Source organism: Protopterus annectens, chromosome 6.part0 (genome assembly GCF_019279795.1).
Source record: "Protopterus annectens isolate FY-2018-M chromosome 6.part0, PAN1.0, whole genome shotgun sequence".
NCBI classification, from domain to species: domain Eukaryota; kingdom Metazoa; phylum Chordata; order Ceratodontiformes; family Protopteridae; genus Protopterus; species Protopterus annectens.
In genome coordinates, this window is record NC_056737.1 from 703,819,422 (window position 1) to 703,839,533 (window position 20,112).

General features: G+C 39.0%; 1 protein-coding gene across 1 annotated transcript in view; it reads right to left on the minus strand.

Annotated features, from left to right (window-relative positions):
• SYNE2 (spectrin repeat containing nuclear envelope protein 2) overlaps nucleotides 1-20,112 on the minus strand; it is a 3,814,665-nt gene that overhangs the window by 807,526 nt on the left and 2,987,027 nt on the right. The window contains exon 105 of the mRNA XM_044073561.1: nucleotides 12,551-12,703. Within this exon, the coding sequence (XP_043929496.1) occupies nucleotides 12,551-12,703 (153 nt within the window). The remainder of the gene's footprint in view (nucleotides 1-12,550; nucleotides 12,704-20,112) is intronic.

The following is a 20,112-nucleotide window of genomic DNA, read 5'->3' on the forward strand; positions in this document are numbered from 1 at the left end:
TTACTTTTCTGGCTGTAGCTGGACAACTTCTAAGTATAATATAAAAAAGGTCTGAGCCAAACATAAACTAGGGTGATTAGAGACAGAAGAGCCACGGCAGTGCAGCGGTAGCATTGTTGCCTCACAGCAGGAGGTTCTCCTGTTTGATTCTTGGCTGGAGTGCCTTCTGTGTGGAGTCTGCATGTCCTCCCCATGGTCGAGTATGGTTCGAAAGACATGCGTGAATGGGCGTGCCTTCGTTGAAGGTTGGGTGTCAGGCTGGCAACTCGGCACCATAAAAATCTACTGCTAATCATTAGCGGACTGGAGTTCCACTGTGGCAACCCCTAACCAGGAAAAACCGAAAAGACAAACAACAACAAGAGACAGAAAAGAAGCAGTCCTTGTACAGAATGTAAAGAAGATAACAGTGACTCACACAAATCCCATTATATGTCAGTGGCATGGGAATTCACAGCTACTTCCTTATTTCTGGCATGAGTCATACAAAGCATTATGGGAAAGAGAAAGGGTTGAGGGAGAACAAAATCACGTTGATACATCAAGCCCCATTGGTAGCCATGTTGTAGAAAACAGGCTAAAATTACAAACAAAGCACTTAGAGTGCTTTTGAGGTGCTAAATAGGTTAGGAAACAAAGACAGAGTGAAAAAAAATGATTTTTTTTAGTTCTAGGGTGGAGTTTTCCTTTAACTCATCTGCTATAACCTGCACAAAGCTGTACCCACCCAAGGTCTTTTACTCAAGACTTTGATAAGCGTGTAAAGCTCAAAAGAATGAGAAGTCAGTGTCTCAAAAAAAGGAGAAGGAAAAAAAAAAAGTTCACTGACCTGGATTAACTGTACAAGAATTTTTTTCCCTATAACAGACCTGCAAAATCTATACAACCTTAGAAATCCAGGTCTGAGGCTCACATAACTTATGCCAACTGCAAATAAACAAACTGAGATGCAGTACACCCCTGACCAGATAACTCGGCATTCCCCCACAACTTAGTAGTAAATGCACCTGAACATTATCCTAAACAAATCGAACTTCAGGCAGTTATACTCACCCCCTGCCCCCCATCTCAAGTCAATCATGTTGAAACTATAGACAAGTACTTCTCCATAACTTCTGTAGCCTGCCTGACTGAGATGGGTGTCTTGAAACAGTGTAAGAATTGCCTCATGCTGTTCCACAAACATATGTTACTTAAATAGCATAACAAAGTATGTGAGATATGCATACATAATGTTCTTGGAGGCAAAAATCTTATACACACACACACAGTAAACTCAGACACCAAAATAATCAGCAGTATACCATACACCTCACCAAGGCCATCAGAATACACAGAATCCATCATTAAACTTCAAAGCCCTCTAAAATGTAACATAAGTACAAAGCACACTCAGGAAGTTAAGCCTACTTCCTCACATATAGCAAGGAGTCCTAAAATCACAGATGCTTAGCTCATAAAGCAGGCAATTACCCAACCTGACAGTCTTATTATACGTGACTCCATTTTAAGACACACAAATGCACCTCTTTCCAGATTGAACAAGGAAACAGTGATGGTTAATTGCTTGCCTGGTGGTTCTAATCCTTGTACAAGTATCAGTATGACTCTGTCATAGAACATGTGGGAGTCATTGATTTCAGATGCACATTGCTGGACTATACAAAGAGAGACATGATGGAGCTCTCAGACTAGGTATGAACCTGGCATTGAGCAGCATTTTCCAAGGATAATGGCGCAATATAAGCAAAAAATACATGACTTTGATAATTAGCTTAGTTGTTGGTGTCATTCAAAGGGGTTCCAACATCTGTCAGTTTGGGAAGATATGAAAGGCAGACCATGATGCTTTGCCAGGGACAGACTGCATCTGTCCCCTCCAGGGTTTCAATTACAGACAAAGGCATTGCCCACCCCCACAGTACCTTTTTAGTTAATGTCAACTTGATAAACCTACCAACATAACTAAGCAAACAATGGAAAATATGAAGGCATCAGTGATCAATGCTAGCAGCCTCAACAAGAAATTCCACTCCCTAAAAGCCCTTCTCACCCTGGAGGTTGTCAGCTTCTGTTAAGTGACTGAAGTATGATTTAAAATGGCAGACAGCACTCTAGCTGAGTAGGACTATAATGCCTTCCAAATGTTTACAGCATCTACTGCACAGGGAGGGAAAATGACAGAGGTGTTGCAGTCTTCATTCATAAGAGACTCATGTCATGGCTGGTAAAGCTGCATAGTGCACTAGAGTTTCTTCATGTCCAAATAACCATCAAGAAGGTGCTCTGCAACGTATTATCTAGCTATAGAACTCTCTGTATGACCCAGAAAAGGCACTATGCCTATCTACAGGAAGTAGAATCACTCAGTATTAAACCTAATACTATTTTCCCAGGTGATTTAATCTACCCATCTATAAAACTGGAAACTTACACTACTACTAATGCACAAGTACAGAAACTGTAGGCCTTTGAAATGCAAATGCTCTGGAACAATTAGTCATAATACCCACTATGAGGAACTTGGATCTTGCCCTTACTAATATGGGGCATCTTACACGATCTCTTGTGAATCTTCATCACTTGTTAGGTCTGCTATCTCCTTTGAAATAAAACTGAAACCAGACACCCCTTCCACCAAAAGTACCTTGAGAAATTTCTCTAAGACAAACTATGCAATTCTAAATGATAGACTATCAAACTTCAAATCCCCATCAAATACAGTTAACTCCACTGCATACATGACATGTCTCTCTCTCTCTCTCTATGCACTACTCAAGCAGTACTGCTCAACACTACATCAGCATATAAACAGCTGTGTGAACCCCAGAAATAACCCCCCATGGTGGAACCATAATATTAATAAGCTTTATAACAAAAGGAAGATAATTTTGACCAAAATTAAGAAGAGTAATTCTCAAGAGTGACAGAGCTCGTTATTGAAATAAACAAGCAGCTCAGGTGTTTAGAAAAAACAAACAAAGCCAGGTTTGATGCTACAATAGCTACCCAAGTCAAAGATAACCACAAGGCCTTTTTTACTTATGTTTATAACCTCAGAAGCACAATGCAACAATACACTGAGCTGTTTGGGAACAATGTTACCTACACTGAGGCTGAATATACTGCAAACCTACTGGCTGATAAATTCAGCTCAAACTTTATTCCTCTCTCCCTATCATCTACTCCACAAGATTTACCTAAAATTGACTGGCCTCCAGCTTTCACAAGACCAAGTCCTAAAACCACTACCAAAAGCTAAAAATACTGCATTGATGGGTCCTGACAATATCCCTGTATGCATTTTAAATAGCATGTAACACAATTTAGCTGCCCACCTAACAACACTGTTTAACCTCAGCTACAATACAGGTTTTATACCAAGCAAATGGAGAACAGCTACAGGCATTTCTCTGCATAAGGGGGGATCTTCCACCGAACCAAGCAATTATAGACTCATAAGTCTGACCAGCCTCATATGGAAAGCCATGGAAAGAGTTATCATAGAACTAATCAGTAAGGACAAAAGGAACCACAAAACAATGGACTTGTCTCAGTTTGGTTTTGTCAAGAGCAAGTCATGCTTACTCAACCTGATGGACTTTTTTTGAAAGGTCACCAAAGCAATGGATGAAGGTGAAATGGTAGACACTGCACAACTCGACTTTCTATAGCTTTTGACACAATCCCCAATTCAGGTATAATAGAAAAGCTAAATAAACTGGGAGTAAACCCCTACATCAACCCTCTGGATTGTCAGCTGGCTCACAGATAGGACACAAAAGATTAAAATAGGAGATGCCACCGCTACAAAGAGACCAGTCACCAGTGGAGTGCCTCTCCTGTTTGGCATCAGTTTCTCTGAAGTAAAAGCCAGTACAAAAGGGTTCTGGCTGACTAGGTTTGCAGACGACTACAAAATGGGAGCAGTCAGTACATTCCCAGTGACTTAGACATCCTGCGGGAAAGTTTGTCTCAAACCAATACCTAGTGTCAGAATCATGGACTGAAACTAATGCCATTATCACATCCCTTGGGAAGTCATCTACCCCAGAGAACTACCACCTTAATAATACACCCATAAAAGTTGATCCTGTTGTTCAGGTTTTGGGAACTTATGTGCATAGTGACCTAATTTTCGAATAATATGTGTCCACTATAGTAAGAAAGTCCTTCTTTACTGTGCAGCTTATAAACAAAGGATTATGTCAAGAGCTAGGGACATCATTGTCCCTCTTTACTCAGCCCACATTAGGCAAATTATGGAGTATAATGCCTGCTTTTGCATGGATCCATCTAGCCACACTGAAGAAATGGAACACCCAAAGACATGCCTTATTAAAGGGATATAAGACCAAAACAATACGTCACACATGGACTGACTCAAAGCGCTGTCACTATACTTGGTATCGTACAGACTACTAACAAGTAACCTTTGTCTGGCATACACGGTATCCTCTGACCCAGTACTGATGGACCTTCTACAAATCAGCAAATCTAATGGCATCAGAAATACTTAGTCCAGGGATCTAAACCTCTTCAGCAACATTGCCATAATGGTTTGTTGGGATAGTTATATTTCACTGAGGACACCAATGCTCTGGAACAGATTCCCCATCCATGTAAAACAAAGGTAATGTCTGTCTATATTCAAGAGCAACAAGGATCTAAAGATGGGTATTAGAACATTTATCCCAGGACTGCCCACTGTACCACTAGTGGACAAAGGTGACTCCTAAATGATTTATTCCATCCACGGGGCCTCTCAAATTAGATACACTTACTAAGGTTAATATGTAATTATCAACTAAGGGATGGATGAGGCCTATTTAATACCAAATAGGAAAGATCAAAGTATCAAAGGAGAAACTGGCTAGGCTTAAAATGACCCACAAGGGCAGTTATAGTCTGCTACTTATGTTGGTGGTGTCATCTTAAGGGCAAGAAAGTCGGGTTAAACATACATTTACAGAGGAAAATAAACACATGTAAAGGCAATCAATCTGGTTAAAAACGGAAGAGGGGAACAATCCTTGCTTCCTGCTTTATTATAAAGCACATGGTCACATGACCTCTCTTGACCTCTCCACACCAACGACGTCAGTGTAAGAGCAGACATACAATCATTCACTCTTTTTTATTATTATCAGCCAACACCCCCACTTGCTCTTACGCTGTATACAAATACATTTTAAGAACATATTTTGGATAACTTTTCCTTCACATTCCAAATACGTAATAAATGAACCTTTCAATTTTCGATTTCGTAGCAAGTTTAGTAAAGATATCTGTAACCATGTCTATTGTTGGGCAATATTCAAGGCTTATTTTGTCATCAATAAGTGCTGATCTAACAAAATGATACTTAATGTCAACATGTTTACATCTCTGTCAGCTTACTGGATTCTTCGACAAAGCGATTGCTCCTTGATTGTCCTCAAATATTGTTACTGGCACATACTTGCACTCTCCATCCATTCCACTCAACAGCTGCACAAGGTACAAACTCTCCTGTGTTGTTGCTGCCAATGCCATGTACTCTGCCTCACATGTAGATAAAGCTACTGTTTGTTGCTTCTTTGATTTCCATGAAATAATAGGCCTGTCTCTATTGAGGCTAAAGCAATAAGTTGTTGTACTATGTCTATCGTTTTGATCTGTTGCCCAATCTGCATCACTGTATGCTATAAGCTGAAGTTTCCTTTCACTTTTCTTGTAACACAGCTCTCTGTCCAATGTACCTTTTAAGTATCTTAACACGTTTGGCTAGTGTTAAATGAGATTCACTCTGTTGTGACAAATATTGTGAAAGTTTACTTACAATCCAGCTAAGATCAGGTCTTGTGCTTGTCATAACATATATCAAACTACCCACAAGCTCACAATATTTCCTTGGATCGGTAGATTCACTGTCACATTCAAAGTTTGTTTTTTGTTCAGAAGGGGTACTTCTTACTTTACAATTAGAGATACCAAATTTCTCAAGAATTTTTGTGATGTACCTCTTTTGGTTCATCTTTACTTCACCACTATTCTGGGTAAAGTCAATGCCTAGAAAATGTCTTAGCTTTCTCAGATCTTTCATTTTAAATTTAGCTTTGAGCACTTATTTTACATTGTTCAGTGATTCATTGTCATTAGCTGCTATAATAAGATCATCAACCTATATAATTAGGACTGTTTTTTCATTTTCAGCCTGTCTAGCGTATACACAGTGGTCTGTGGGGTTTTGGATAAAATTATTTTCACAAAGATAATTGTGCAACATTTTTTTCCAGTTACACCCTGATTGTTTCAATCTGTACAATGACTTATTCAGTTTACAAACCAATTTTTCATCATTATTTGATTTCTTTTCAAAACTTTCAGGTTGCTCCTTATACACCTCACAGTCAATAGGAGCGTGTAAATAGGCTGTTTGTACATCCGTCTGGTGCAATTCTAAATTGTACTGAGCTGCCATCTGTTTCAGACTTCGTACAGAAGTCATACTTGACGTTGGTGCAAATGTTTCATTATAGTCTATACCAGCGACTTGACTGTAGCCTTTAGCCACATATCTGGCTTTGTAAGTCTCAGTATTATCTGCATTGTCTTTTACAGTGAAAACCCAACTACCCCCCGCTGCATTTTTATCTTCTGGCAATGTGATGAGTATAAATGTGTTTTTTTCCTTTAAAGACTTAAGTTCCTCCTTCATATCTTTGACCCACTTCTCCGAGTTAGATGAAGTCATGGCCTCTTTAAAAATCTGCAGTGTGTTGCATATTACTCTGTAACAATAGTCAACATTAACTGTCGCATAATTGTCATTTTCAACTTTACACTCATAGTCCTTTAAGTATGCAGGTGGTTTTCCCTCTCTTTTAGAGTAGTGTGTATCCTGCCTTTCTGCTTCTTGTCTTATTTTTGTCTCCTTCATTTATTATAGATTAAGTGTGATTCACTTGTATTTCTTTTGTGATTTGACTGTCAGCTTTTGATTCTGACTTAACATGCACACTTCTTCTGGTATTAAAATCTTCATTAATTATTTCTGGGTCTGTCTGAATCTGGCATTCAGCTACATTCTTAGTAATGAACTTGACTAACCAGTGTTTAAGGACCCTTCTAGTGTCTGAATAATAGACCAGATATCATGGGCTGTTTTTATCATATCCGACAAAAATCCCCTTATCACATCTTGGGTCTAACTTCTTTTTATCTTGTCTTTATGCATAGCACACTGATCCAAATTCTCTCATCCTTGAAAGATCAGGTTTCTTTCCTGTTAGCATGAAGAATCGGGTTTGCCCCACACGCCTGTTATAACATCTGTTGCAAATAAAAGCAGGAATCATTACTGTATATGTCCACAACTCTTTAGGTAGGTCACTCTCTATCAACATACGCCTTGCCATTTGGAATAGTGCTCTCCAGTTTCTCTCTGCTGTCCCATTCTGATGGGGTGAGTAAGGTGCTGATGTTTCATGTCTAATAACATTTTTACTCAGTAGTGGCTGAAAGTCTTTTGACATGAACTCAGTGCCATTATCTGATCTGATACACTTTACCCTTCCATGAGGGGCTGAATCTGCAATGAACTTTTCAGTCGCTTTGACTGTGTCACTCTTGGCTTTCAGAACGTAGACAAACATTACACCTGAGTAGTCATCAGTAAATGCTAAAGTATACTTAAATCCCTCTTTTGCTACTGGCTCAATCGGGCCTACCAAATTAGTATGGACTAGTTCAAACACAGTTTTTCCTCTTGCATCTGTTTCTCTGTTTCTGCTCTGGACAAATTTCGCTTGCATACAGGTTTCACAATCTAGGTTAGGTCTCTCAACTTTACCTTTAATTGTCATTCCTTTTACCACTCTTTCTAATTCTGACACATCTTCAAAATTACAGTGACCAAGCATTTTATGCCATGCTTGAATGTCATAACAGCTCTGAGAAGCATCATAACGTATCTCACATTCGTTTTCTTCATCATATGTGTTTAAGTAATAGAGTCTATCATACTCAATTATGTCAAACCTGGTGCCGTTTTTATAGATGACTTGGTCCCTTCCTTGCTTAAAGTTGATCGAGGCCCCCTTGGATGTTGCTGCCTTAACAGAAAAAATGCTTTGTGGATACATCGGGATATACAACACCTGAGTCATCATCACCTTTACTTTGCGCCCCTCTGTGTTTAGCAGCCATGCCTCTGCATTACCTCTCTTCTGTGCAACCTCACAGGTTCTAGTCCCTTCAGCTAATTCCACAATGTGCTCCTTCGGTTGGAAAGTTGCATCAAAGTATTTAAACTTTTTCAGGTTGTTAATTATGTGTGACTTGGCACCAGTGTCCACCATTAATCCCTTCTGTTTTAATTCACGAATCTGATGCTCATTTATTCTGAAGACAAATGGGTGATCATCTGTGTCAGTTGCTTGTTTCACATTATCTTTCTTCTTTCTTCTATAGTTACTGTCCCTGTGGCTAGAGTTTTTGCACAAACTATACCACTGTCTCTGCCCTTTATATTCTGTCTGGCATTCTCGTGCCTTGTGTCCCTTTTGGCCACAGCTATAACATGTAATCTCTGCTTTTACTCTTTCCCCAAGGCCACTCACTTTCATCACATTATCATTACTTACATTGGGATTAAATTTCTCTGTATGTTCATAGCTTCTCAACCTTGTTTTGAACTCACCAAAGCTCAACTTATCATCATCTTGCGTGATGTGGACTGCAAATGGTTTAAAAGTTTCAGGCAATCCTTTCAGAATCATTGCAATTAGTAATCCATCAGTGAGCTTCTCCCCAGTATTTATAAGTGTCGTAATGGCCGTTTCAGCCCTAATAATATAGTCTGTGATACTTTCACTGGCGGCCTTCTGGAGGCTTGTTAATTCGGTGTATAGGCTAATTACCCATGGCTTCCCTTTCCTGGCATAATGGTTTCTCAGGATCTGAAGTTTTACTCTACCATTGTCTGCAGCTTCTCTCATGACAAAGGACAAACTTTTGTCGTCTAGGAACTGTATTAGTTCTGCATAAGCCTCTTCATTTTTCTCAGCGTCGTCTTCCTCCTCATTCTCATCATCCTCTGCATCCTGCTGCACATTTCACAAAATGGAGTCTTTCAGCCCTAGCAAGCGCAGGTGTCCCAGAAACTTTGTCTCCCACAACTCGTAATTCTTTTCATCTCCGTCAAAACATAGTTTATGCCATCAGCTTCCTACTTCCCTCCTAAGCCCATAACCTGTTGGCGGTGTCATCTTAAGGGCAAGAAAGTCGGGTTAAACATACATTTACAGAGGAAAATAAACACACGTGAAGGCAATCAATCTGGTTAAAAATGGAAGAGGGGAACAACCCTCGCTTCCTCCTTTATTATAAAGCACATGGTCACATGACCACTCTTGACCTCTCCACACCAACAATGTCAGTGTAAGAGCACACATACGATCATTCACTCTCTTTAATTATCAGCCAACAACTTACCTGTGACCTCATAGTTTCAGTATTTTCAAATGTCATGTGCAGCAGTTGCTATTTTCAGATGATTATTTATTTTATTATTTTTTTTAATCCCAAAGATGCCAAAAGTATTTTTTAATCATTGCAAATCATTACTTACACAGGAGGTGGAAATATTTATCACTTTTATGCCACAGAACAAGCACATTATGTCCTTTATTAAAAGGTGGTGTTACATGAAGGCTACTTTGAAAATCTGATACTGGAATGTTTTAAAATCTGCTGTTTATGAAGGTAGATAACTCTGTTTCAAAAATCTCAGTATTTTACCAAATAATTTATCAGTGGTATTCTTCATTTACATTAGGGCAAAATGCAGGTGTACAACATGGCAGCACATGTATTACTTAGGGAAAGATCTTCAAAATGAGAATGATGCAATGGTGGTAATTATGTCTAAGACAGATAATATCACTAATAATCAACTTACACTGATTATCTGCAAGACTGCACTAAACTTGGATTCTCAAAATATACCATCTTTTCTCTGAGCAAGTGGACAACTGTGACAACAGTACAGTTAATTTAAAAACACTGCATTAACTCCCATTATTAATACCTGATTTTATCTCAAAATGTTATACATTGCAGTACAATTCACTGAATGTTATGTCCAAGCCAAGTCTAGATAAGAAAATACTTCATTGCAAAACAACTATCTGTGGTGACTGCAGTGTAGAAAAGAACAGAATGTATCAGTTTATTATGGAACTGAATTTTACAACTGAACGATATGACAGGATGCCACTTGCTTGTAAGGATGGAATTCAAAGTAGGACTATCATTGACATGCATATAAAGTAATTATGTTGTTATCGAAGCGCTACACACAAACATATATTTGTAAAAACTTCCATGGAATGTAAAGTTAGAAAGGTAGGATCCTACTGAAACATTTGGTGTGAAGATAATAGATAAGATATGTTCTGGGACCGGTAGGTAAGCAGAGAAGTGGGGTACGTTGGTGTCTGTGGGAACAGGTATACAGATAACTGGATGTGTGTGTGTGTGTGTGTGTGTGTGTGTGTGTGTGTGTGTGTGTGTGTGTGTGTGAGTGTGTGTGTATGTGTGTGTGTGTTTGCATGTATGTATGGATGGGTAGTTCCACTGTTGGTGTTAATGATGGGGGAAAATGGCTGTATGTGTGTGTGTGTGTGTGTGGGGGGGGGGGTGCAGCATGCATGTAAGTGAGTATTTCCATAAGTATGAGCAAGTGTGTAGGAGCTTCTCTGGGGTGGCAAGGACATGTATGCATATATGGGAATGTTTGGGAGTGTGTGATTGTCTGAATGTGTACATGTTGGGGAGGAGCCTGTGCTACTGCTGTGCATATTGTAGGAGGGAAAACAGTAATGTATTCAGGACTGACAGCACAGTATTTGATTCAGAGACATGTTAATGATCTGCAAATGAGGTGTATCTTTGTGCGGCTTCACAATACGTGTAAATCAGAGATTCTCTTTTCACATTGATTGACTAGCTTGTGTTAGATAAATTAGCCTAAGCAGAAAAATCTGAATCCCCCTCACTTTGTTTTCGCATATGAAACAGACAACACTAGTAACGAGTTCATTTTCTTGTTTCTCTCTTGTTTTGCTGTGAACCATATAACATTTTTTGTTTCATTTGTTTTATTGTACTAAATTAGTAAATATGTTTGTTCGTTTATTATAAAACCCTTGTATGCTTCATAAATAAGTGCAGCAAAATCTTCAACAGCAACATGAACTGCCCAAACCTAGGCAGACGGGACATAAGGATTAAAAAGGCAGCACCTCTGGGCTATAAAAGTACCCTACTACTGCTGCCCTGCAGGGGCAGGAATGGAATATTTGCATTATCTTCATCTTGAATTCAGTAGTGGTTAGAAGGATAAGAGATTTATGGGATGGAAGAAGCTGAACAAAATCACTTTCTTTTCAAAATGTTGCTTCCATTTCTGTTTGCCTTGTTATTGGCATTTGTTTCCTTATGAATCAGTATACTTGTAAACTTACATTTTGCAGCACACAAGTAATTCTTAGTGGAAGAAAGTATCTATCATAAAATGCGGCATTATACTGTCTTTAACGCTTTCCCTATGTTCCATTGACTCAAGTTCCAGTGAGTCACGTTCATTGAATTTTGACCACTGAGAAGAACAAAAAAAGTTTATAAAATCACACAATTTTTTTTTGCATTCCCCATGTGTGGAGTTGGCCACCACATCCCCTAATTTACCGATACCAACTCAAAGGTATTACTACAATTGGGAAAAGTGGAAAACCCACTGAAGTGCACAGCCAGCTCGCACAATACACAAGCATGTGGATTTGATAAACTGCATTTAAATAGACTTATTCTATGCATATTCTAATTTGACAACCATGTTTATAAATGTATATAACCTGATTTTGTGATTTTACTGAAGACTGTAAACTATGTTAAATTTGTATCTGTTACTAATGTAAGTTAATAACCTGGAGCTTTTCTTCCTGGGCTTTCACTGAAAATGGACATATATCCAGTCGGACTATCCCGATAAACAATGTAAAATAAAATAAATAAAATAAAACTAGTTTGCAAAAATGTGGCAGTCATCAATGTAATTCAAAGGTCCGGAGAAGCTGAACAACTCTATAACAACTAAAAGTATTCCATTTCTTTTTTACATTTGTCTAACCCACTCATGTACCTGCTAGCCGATAATGGTTAGCTTCTCTGTATCCAAGTAGAAAAGCTGAGCCAAACCATCACGGCTGTAGTAAACACAACTTTATTACAAAAAGTACTGGAAAGTTCCAGTACTTCTTGTAATAAAGTTGTGTTTACTACAGCCGTGGTGGTTTGGCTCAGCTTTTCTACTTGGATATTTCGTTCTATAGCTGTGAGCTGTATCCTTTGTCTGGGGCTTCGGTTTTGTTTTTATCTGCTAGTTTCTCTGTGCCTGCCAAATGTTATTCCATTGCTGATCTAATCAATTAGTTCAATCTGAGCAGCAAATACTTCAAAGAGAGACAATATGTGGAGGTGCAAAGACTGACTGACTTGCACCTACCTGTTTGCTTAGGCCTGAACTCAGTGTATATAGCTCATTCACATTGTCACCAAAATCAGACGAAGTTGGGCCACCATCACACTCTTGTGTCAGGAAATCTTTCTTAAGTTCTTCTGTTTCAGCAACTTTTCCTTCTATTTTTGATGCTAGTTCCTACAAGAGTATAAAAGATACAACTGTAATAAAATAAAATATAAGAGAATGACTGAAAACTTGAAAATTAAAACAAAAAGTGAACACATAGTTGTAACAATGCATTTCATAAGAAGTCCAGATGTGAACTGATATTTACATAATACTGGTTTTACACTCCTGACCAAACCACAGAACTAAAAGAATTAGCTTACTATACAAACACAACTGTAGTAGTTTAAAATGGCAAGATGCAGAATCATATCTGAAAACAGGAAACAAGTCATGTAAACATGGTTAAAAAAGTTTTCACATATGCTACAAACTTGTTATATGAGACTGAAATATAATACTGTTGTATCATATATTCATTTTTAAGTAGACATAAAATGTATCATTCACTTACTATGTAACATAATGTCTACACACTATGTTAAGTGCTGTTTGAAGGTCTGAGAGATGTATTTGATACTTCACAGAATCTTTATTCAGTGAATACTGCATCCAAGGGTGCATCAAAGAACTCTCATTTAAAGTCATGCATGAGGAGCCATAGGTATGACTGTCACCAAAACACCCAGCATCTCAGGACAAAATTATGTTCTGGTTGTGGTGGACATAAACAGAGCTGAAATTTGTGTTTGAAGAGTCTGAATTCTTACTCTGAAGAACTTCTTGTCCAGAGTGCAGTCTATAAATGTTGTGTACAGGTTGTAGATGAGATTGTAAAAATTTCATTGCTATTCCCAGAAAATGGAACAAGCTGGTGAAACACTGCCACACTAACACTAAGGAATACTTTGCCTCTCTGTAGATGCAAGTGCATGGAACATACAATGAATTTGGTGAACACCCTCGGAGCTGAAGTGACACCAAATGGAAGAGTCCAAAACTGAAATGACAGTCTCTACCTCTGAAGGAGAGATTCCACTTGGATTCTTTTATAATTTTTAAATAGAAGTAGACATCCTGGAGGTCCGAACAGTGCATCATGTCTGCTAGACAAGGAAGGATCCACTGCACTGAGACCATGCAAAAGGTTTCCATTAGGAAGAATGTATTTAGGATGTATACAAAATTAGCATGAGGTTCTCCGTTTGTTATGGCACTAAAATGAATTGAGTAATATGTGTACCCTCTATGTTATGGATGGCTTTCTTGTTTAATAGGCTTAGAATCTCTGTAATTGCCACTTTCTTTTGAGAGTGTGGGACATCTAGCAGGGGTACAATACAGAACCGAGGTGGGAATAAAGCTAGAGCACATTGTATACCCTGTATTTAACTGTCTTCATGTTCCTATCTGTGGTTATAACCTTCCACAAAATCATGGGAAGGGACAAACAATCCTAAATGTCTCAAGAGGAGAGCAGTCAGGCAATACCTCGGGGCTGCTACTAGCCATCCAAAGGCAGAGTATGTCTGCCATATAAGTAAATGCAGAGAACCCCCACATTAGGGTACACAATCTCTCTGGAAATTATCTTGATTGCCAGAGTTCTTCTCAGACTATTGCTTTTGCTTTTGCCTGTGTTTAAACCACATCTGGAAAGTGCTCTTCTGTGTTTCAGAAACACTGACTGAAGTAGTGGACTGTTAATTCTGATAGAAGTTAAAGCCTTACTCTCTTTTTTCATTGTCTATAACCCTACCTTTATTTCTGGCTTAAATAGAACCAGACCCTGGAACATGGCATTTATATAGCCTTCTTTGATGCCCACAGCAAAGTTGGCTAATTTGAGTCACTCACCTCCATAAGCAGCTGGGCCTTGCAGCCCCGGTGGAACCTTCAACAGTGGTATGTATGACAAGCAACAAGAGGTTCACCTCAGTGCAAACAACTGCTGACTGGGAAATAAGTTTGTCTATAACACACCTTTCAGCTAAATGACTGACAGTAAAATTCATTTGGATGGACACATTATTTTGAAAATTTACCATATAGGTCATAAAATGTAGTGCCCTCAAAGTAAAAATGAAGAATGTATAGTCATACTTCAGTAAGCAGTCCACTATCCTGGACTTCTTATTTAGTGGGCAGACTCCAGGGCAGTCACCATCAGTGTGTAAAGTATCAATGTCACTAGGGTTTAAGACCAAAAGTGACATTAAAGCTGGCAACATGGGCACTGAGACCACTGCTATTTAGTTCAGCATGTAAATTAACCATGTGTGTGCAGCCCTGGAACTTTATCCTGGGATTACCATGTTATTTTAGAGCAAATAGATGCCAACACACACAGCCTTTTTACAGTGTAAATCTATTGTTATCTATGGCAGGACTGAGGCTGTTAGTGCACATCAGGTAAGCACTTCAAGTGTGTGTGTGTGTGTGTGTGTGTGTGTGTGTGTGTGTGTGTGTGTGTGTGTGTGTGTGTGTGTAGAGAGATTACTGGGGCTGAACTAGCAGGGCTCATCAAGAAGACACCAGAAGAATTACAGCACTAATATCTCTGAATTCTTCTTCATGTTTTTAAAAATAAAATAATATACTGGAAAACAGAGGGAAGAATGTATTTATATATTACAGTACCTCGGAGCTACTGTAAATGCTGCACACACCTTATAAGATGCTAATGATTTTACAGAACACCCTGGGGGCAGAGGCGAGATGGAATAGAAGGACCTAGAACTGAAAGTGACTGGCACCTACCCAGAAGGCAGAAACCTCTTAGACCCCATGGCCATCTGTATGCATCAGACAGCATCTTGGAGGTCCAAAAAAATACAGCAAGTCCCCTTCTGATAGAAGGTGAAAAGTGGACTGCATTATAACTATCTAAAATATTGCTATGGGAAAAAAAATTAATGTAGGCCACTCAAATGGATCAGTAGCCTTAGGTCTTTTGTTTTTTGGGGACTAAAAAGATCATGGAGTAATAAGCTGATCCTTTCTAGTCTGGTGGAAACTCCTAATCAGCTCTTTTCTATGATGTTTAACACCTTTTTTTCTTCTATTCTGATGTGGTGGGATGTCTGGCAAGGGGATAAAGTGGTCTGAGGAGGGATGCGGAAGGGAATAATATAGATGATGGATATCAGTGTCCTTACACCCCTTGGTCATACATGATGGCCAGCCATGTGTCCAACTACATGAACAGATAGCTTCTGACTGCCTTTAAAGAAGGACAGTTAAGAAAAGTCTCAGGGACTAGAATGCTGCCCCACTATAAGGAGAACTGCAGAAATCCTGCTTTTAATGATAGCTTCTGTTGCTGGGCTGGTGATTGACAGTTACTAAGGCCACACTGGCTCTGTCTAGACCCCTTGTTCTTTCATTACTGTTGGCCACAATAAAACTAGAGCTTAACTAGGTTCTGGTGCATTACAGAGGTGTGTTGTAGATTGGGGAATTTAATACCAGTGGCTCTTTTTCCATATTTCCTAGGAAATTGTTAACTTGGGTCAAACAGGACAATTCCATCAAAAGAGGTGTAGTCAGAGGTTTCCTTGGTGCTCTTAATGAAATCTGTCAGGTGCAGCCAGATGTGACGGTGAAGAGCTATACTGCCACCTGTTGTTCTGGGTGCACCAGTCACATAACTGTGAGACAAATACATGTCAAAGTTACAAAAAAATGACACAGTTATTATCCAAGACTGGGTTTTTAGCATAAGCTGCCCATCTGGCCATTCATCCAAGAACTGGATCACTTCATCAGTCAACTCTCTATGACACCTTAACATGACAGGATTGCAGTTTATCACCCTCAAAGAAAATATGGAGGAAGAGCAAAAATGCTTCCCATGTCCTTTACCCTCGATTCCTTGTCTGAGTGACAGACAGAAGAACTCTGCAGTAGCAACAGAATCTGATTCGGGATTTTTAACCCACCAAGTTGAGCCACTGGGAAGTCATAGGATTATGTCTGGTCTCCTCAGAATAGCTGCTGTAACACCATGGTTTAACCAAACAATTTTTATGATAAGACATAACAGTTTAGCAACTGGAGGGACACCCAAGATGAAGGTGGGGGGTCTGGAAAGCCTCATGCAGGATTCTCTGAACAGAGGCTGTGAGGTCCTGCGGCCATCCCCTCTCCGTCTCATCATCTTAAGAACTTCTCAAAACTTGAGGTCATCTGATGAAATGAGGGAAATTGTTGACATTCTTGTCCTCAGCAACTAAAGTGGAGGACTCCTGGAGGGTGTTCAAGTGCATCCTCTTTCATTTGTGCCTTCTGCCATATCCTAGAGGTGATGGGTCTAAGGATGATGAGGAAGCCTGAACTGACCCAAATACCTGAGGAGGGAGTCCTGCAAAATGTTTTTGATTATTCTATCCTGCAGACAGAAAAGAAAGATGGCTAAGTGACCAGACAAGAAATCTGTAACTGAAGGCAGCAAATGACACAGCAGTTTGCATTGCTGGTGTTGATACTGATTATGATGCTATTCAAGACTTCAGGTTCTGACCACCCACTGTTGATCAAATTCAAAGCTGATGAATGCCAGTTCTGACAATGAACAAATCTCTGTTAAGCCTGACCACAGCTATCCAATCCCGCCAAAATGGAATTGCAATACCACTGATTCTAGGCCCAACATCAACAGCTTTGACCTCGATGGCTAGAAGGCAGATCTTGTATGGGGGGTTGGGGGTAACATACATTTTTTGCTGGACCTAAATACAAAAACAATTCAACCTTTACATGAAGAATGGAGTGACTTCTGAAGGATCTTTCTGATTACAGCCTAGAAGAAGCACAAATTCTACAAGATCAGTGAAGTTGCCTTTGATGCTGAGGTGAAGGCAGAAACTGCATAGGGAACATACACAAAGTCAGTCTCCATCATGAACAAACATAGTTTGTTTTTCAGTTTCTACCAGCAGAGAAAATGAAAAACGAGATTCCATAATTAAGCAGTGAAATAATCCTCATCTAAGCAGGATATACAAGAGGTGTAGTTATTATGGAGTAAAAATTGAAGTCCTCATTTGCACTTTCTGTGTAACTTACTCTCTATTATTAACACAGTAAAAACAATCAGATATTATTATTGTATACATCTGTAAGTTAAACAATGGAAAAAGTTAAAAAAAAAATAACAGTTCAGCAACTACAAAACGAAACTGTTAGGGCAAGGTGCTAAAAAGGAAGAAGAAAGAGAAGGAGGAGGAGAGGGAGAAGGATGAGAAGGAGGAAAAGAAGAATGAGAACAAGAAGGAGGAGAAGGAGAGGAAGAAGAAGGAGGGGGAGAAGAAGGAGAAGGAGGAGGAAAATGAGAAGAAGGAGGAGGAGAAGGAGGAGAAGAAGGAGAAGGAGGAGGAGAAGAAGGAGAAGGAGAAGAAGAAAAATAAGAAGAAGGAGGAGAAGAAGAAGAAGGAGAAGAATAATAAGCAGCAGTGTCAGCCAAGGCCCAGTGAAGGGCAGAGCAGAAAAGCTAAACTATGTAAATACAAAGAAAACATGAGAGGCCTGTACTATATGTAGGCCAATGCAGAGAAGCAGCAAATAAGTAAAACTAAACTTGTTTTAGAATAAATCAGCAATTTTCACACTATGTAGCCTAGGTCCATTTCTCTGATACTAATTTGATGTATAGCAAAGGAGACCTGGAGAGGAAATTCACATGCAGGAGAATTATGGCATAACAAAAGGAGCTGGAAGAACAGGAAACTTTCAGTGTCAAGCTGACTAAAGATCTGGGGGGGTTAGTCCTCCTGCTGATGGACAGTGATGTTCTCATACCAGAGCAAACGTTTCCTTTCTCGCAACTGTGTGCATTCATTAGATTCTTATGGATCACAGATTTTCTATGTATTCCTCATGTGCAGACTGAAACATAAAACACTAAAAACAACTACTGTGAATACTAATTTTCTGAAGTAATCACTGTAACAACACTGAATTAAGGAAACTTAAGACACTCAAAAATTACTACCTTATGGTGTAAAGCAACATTTAATTGATTAACTGCAGGTTTGTTTGGAAACACTGCCATGGTCTCAATCTAGGCAGAAAAGAAAAGTGGTTATATGGTTTTAATGCGCTTCCTTTGCCTACAATAATAATGGAAATTAATGGACTTTATAATTTCAATAAGACAGAAATCCACAATTGTTCTTTCTCACAACTCTTTGACCTTGGTTGTGATTCTAATCTGGAGTTCCCTCTGCATATCATTTCCATGTTTTTCCCAACACTCATGTTGGCTTCCATCAGGGTTTCCAATATCTCCCATTTTCCAAATACATGCTGGTTGGTAAACTTGTGATACTATATTTTTAGAATGAATATGGACTTTTGAGTGTGTCTACCCTGGCGTGGCATAACATTCCATCAAGGTTTGGCTCCTGCCCTCTGTTGACTGTTTGACAGGACAGACACAGACTCCCATAACCCTGATGCAGATGAAAGTGAATAAAAAACAAGAGGTCACTTCAATGTGCAGTAATCAGTACTGCTGCTTCTGGCTTTAGCAAGAACTCAGTAGCATAAGTGCTATACAGTGTTTTTGGATTCAGCAATGAATGATCTCACCAAAATTAAGAGGAATGTTTCACTTTATACTGCAGAGTACTTCTACTCTGTAGCCCATGAGGCAGCAACAAATGTGTATTTCCATCTTACTGAAATTATAAAGTCCATTCCAAGCCTACCAGATTTGTATAAATACAACCAAAACCTAAGTAATTCTTGAAAAAAATAACTGTTTCACTAACCATCAAATACATACATATCTATCCAAATTCAAAAACCAATGACTTATCTCCCCCATGTTCCTTAAAATTGCAGCTGATGACATTGCTTTATCTACCCTCAGTGATAAATTTATACAAGAATGTAATTTCCCCAGCCTAGTGCTCCTCCTACATCCTTCAGCTCTATAAAAGTGGCTCTTGTAAAGAAATGAATAACTAACTTCAGGCCTATCACTACCAGCTCCCCATTATCCAAGATCCTGGAAAAATGTATACACCAGTTGTCTCTATCAGCTTCACAGCATGGCTTTCATCCTTCTCACAGTACTGACAGTTCTATCCTTTTTGCATACATTTCACCTGTATAGAAATAACTCATGTTGGTATCTACAGCTTTTCTTGATCTCTAAGACTTTTTACAGTCTCTCAGCATGCATTTCGTCAAAAACTTTCACATCTAGATCTCTCAAATTTTTCCCTGTCATGGTTTAGCTCCCACCTCTCCTACAAAATTTCAGTGTTAAATGGTTGCATTCTATGTACTCCTGCCACTCCTTTGGAGTTCTAAAAGGGTCCACATTAGGTCCTATTCTATTCAACATTTTTATCAATGATCTTCCTCTACAATTCATTAACTCTACCATTATTCAATATGCAGATGACTACATTATCTGCTCCTCCAGTAATCCAACAATCTTTCTCTTCCATACAATCTTAGCTTAATGATTCCAACCTTGTTCTTAACCCCAAACAACTAAATGAATGCTGTTCACCCCCCAAAGCCCA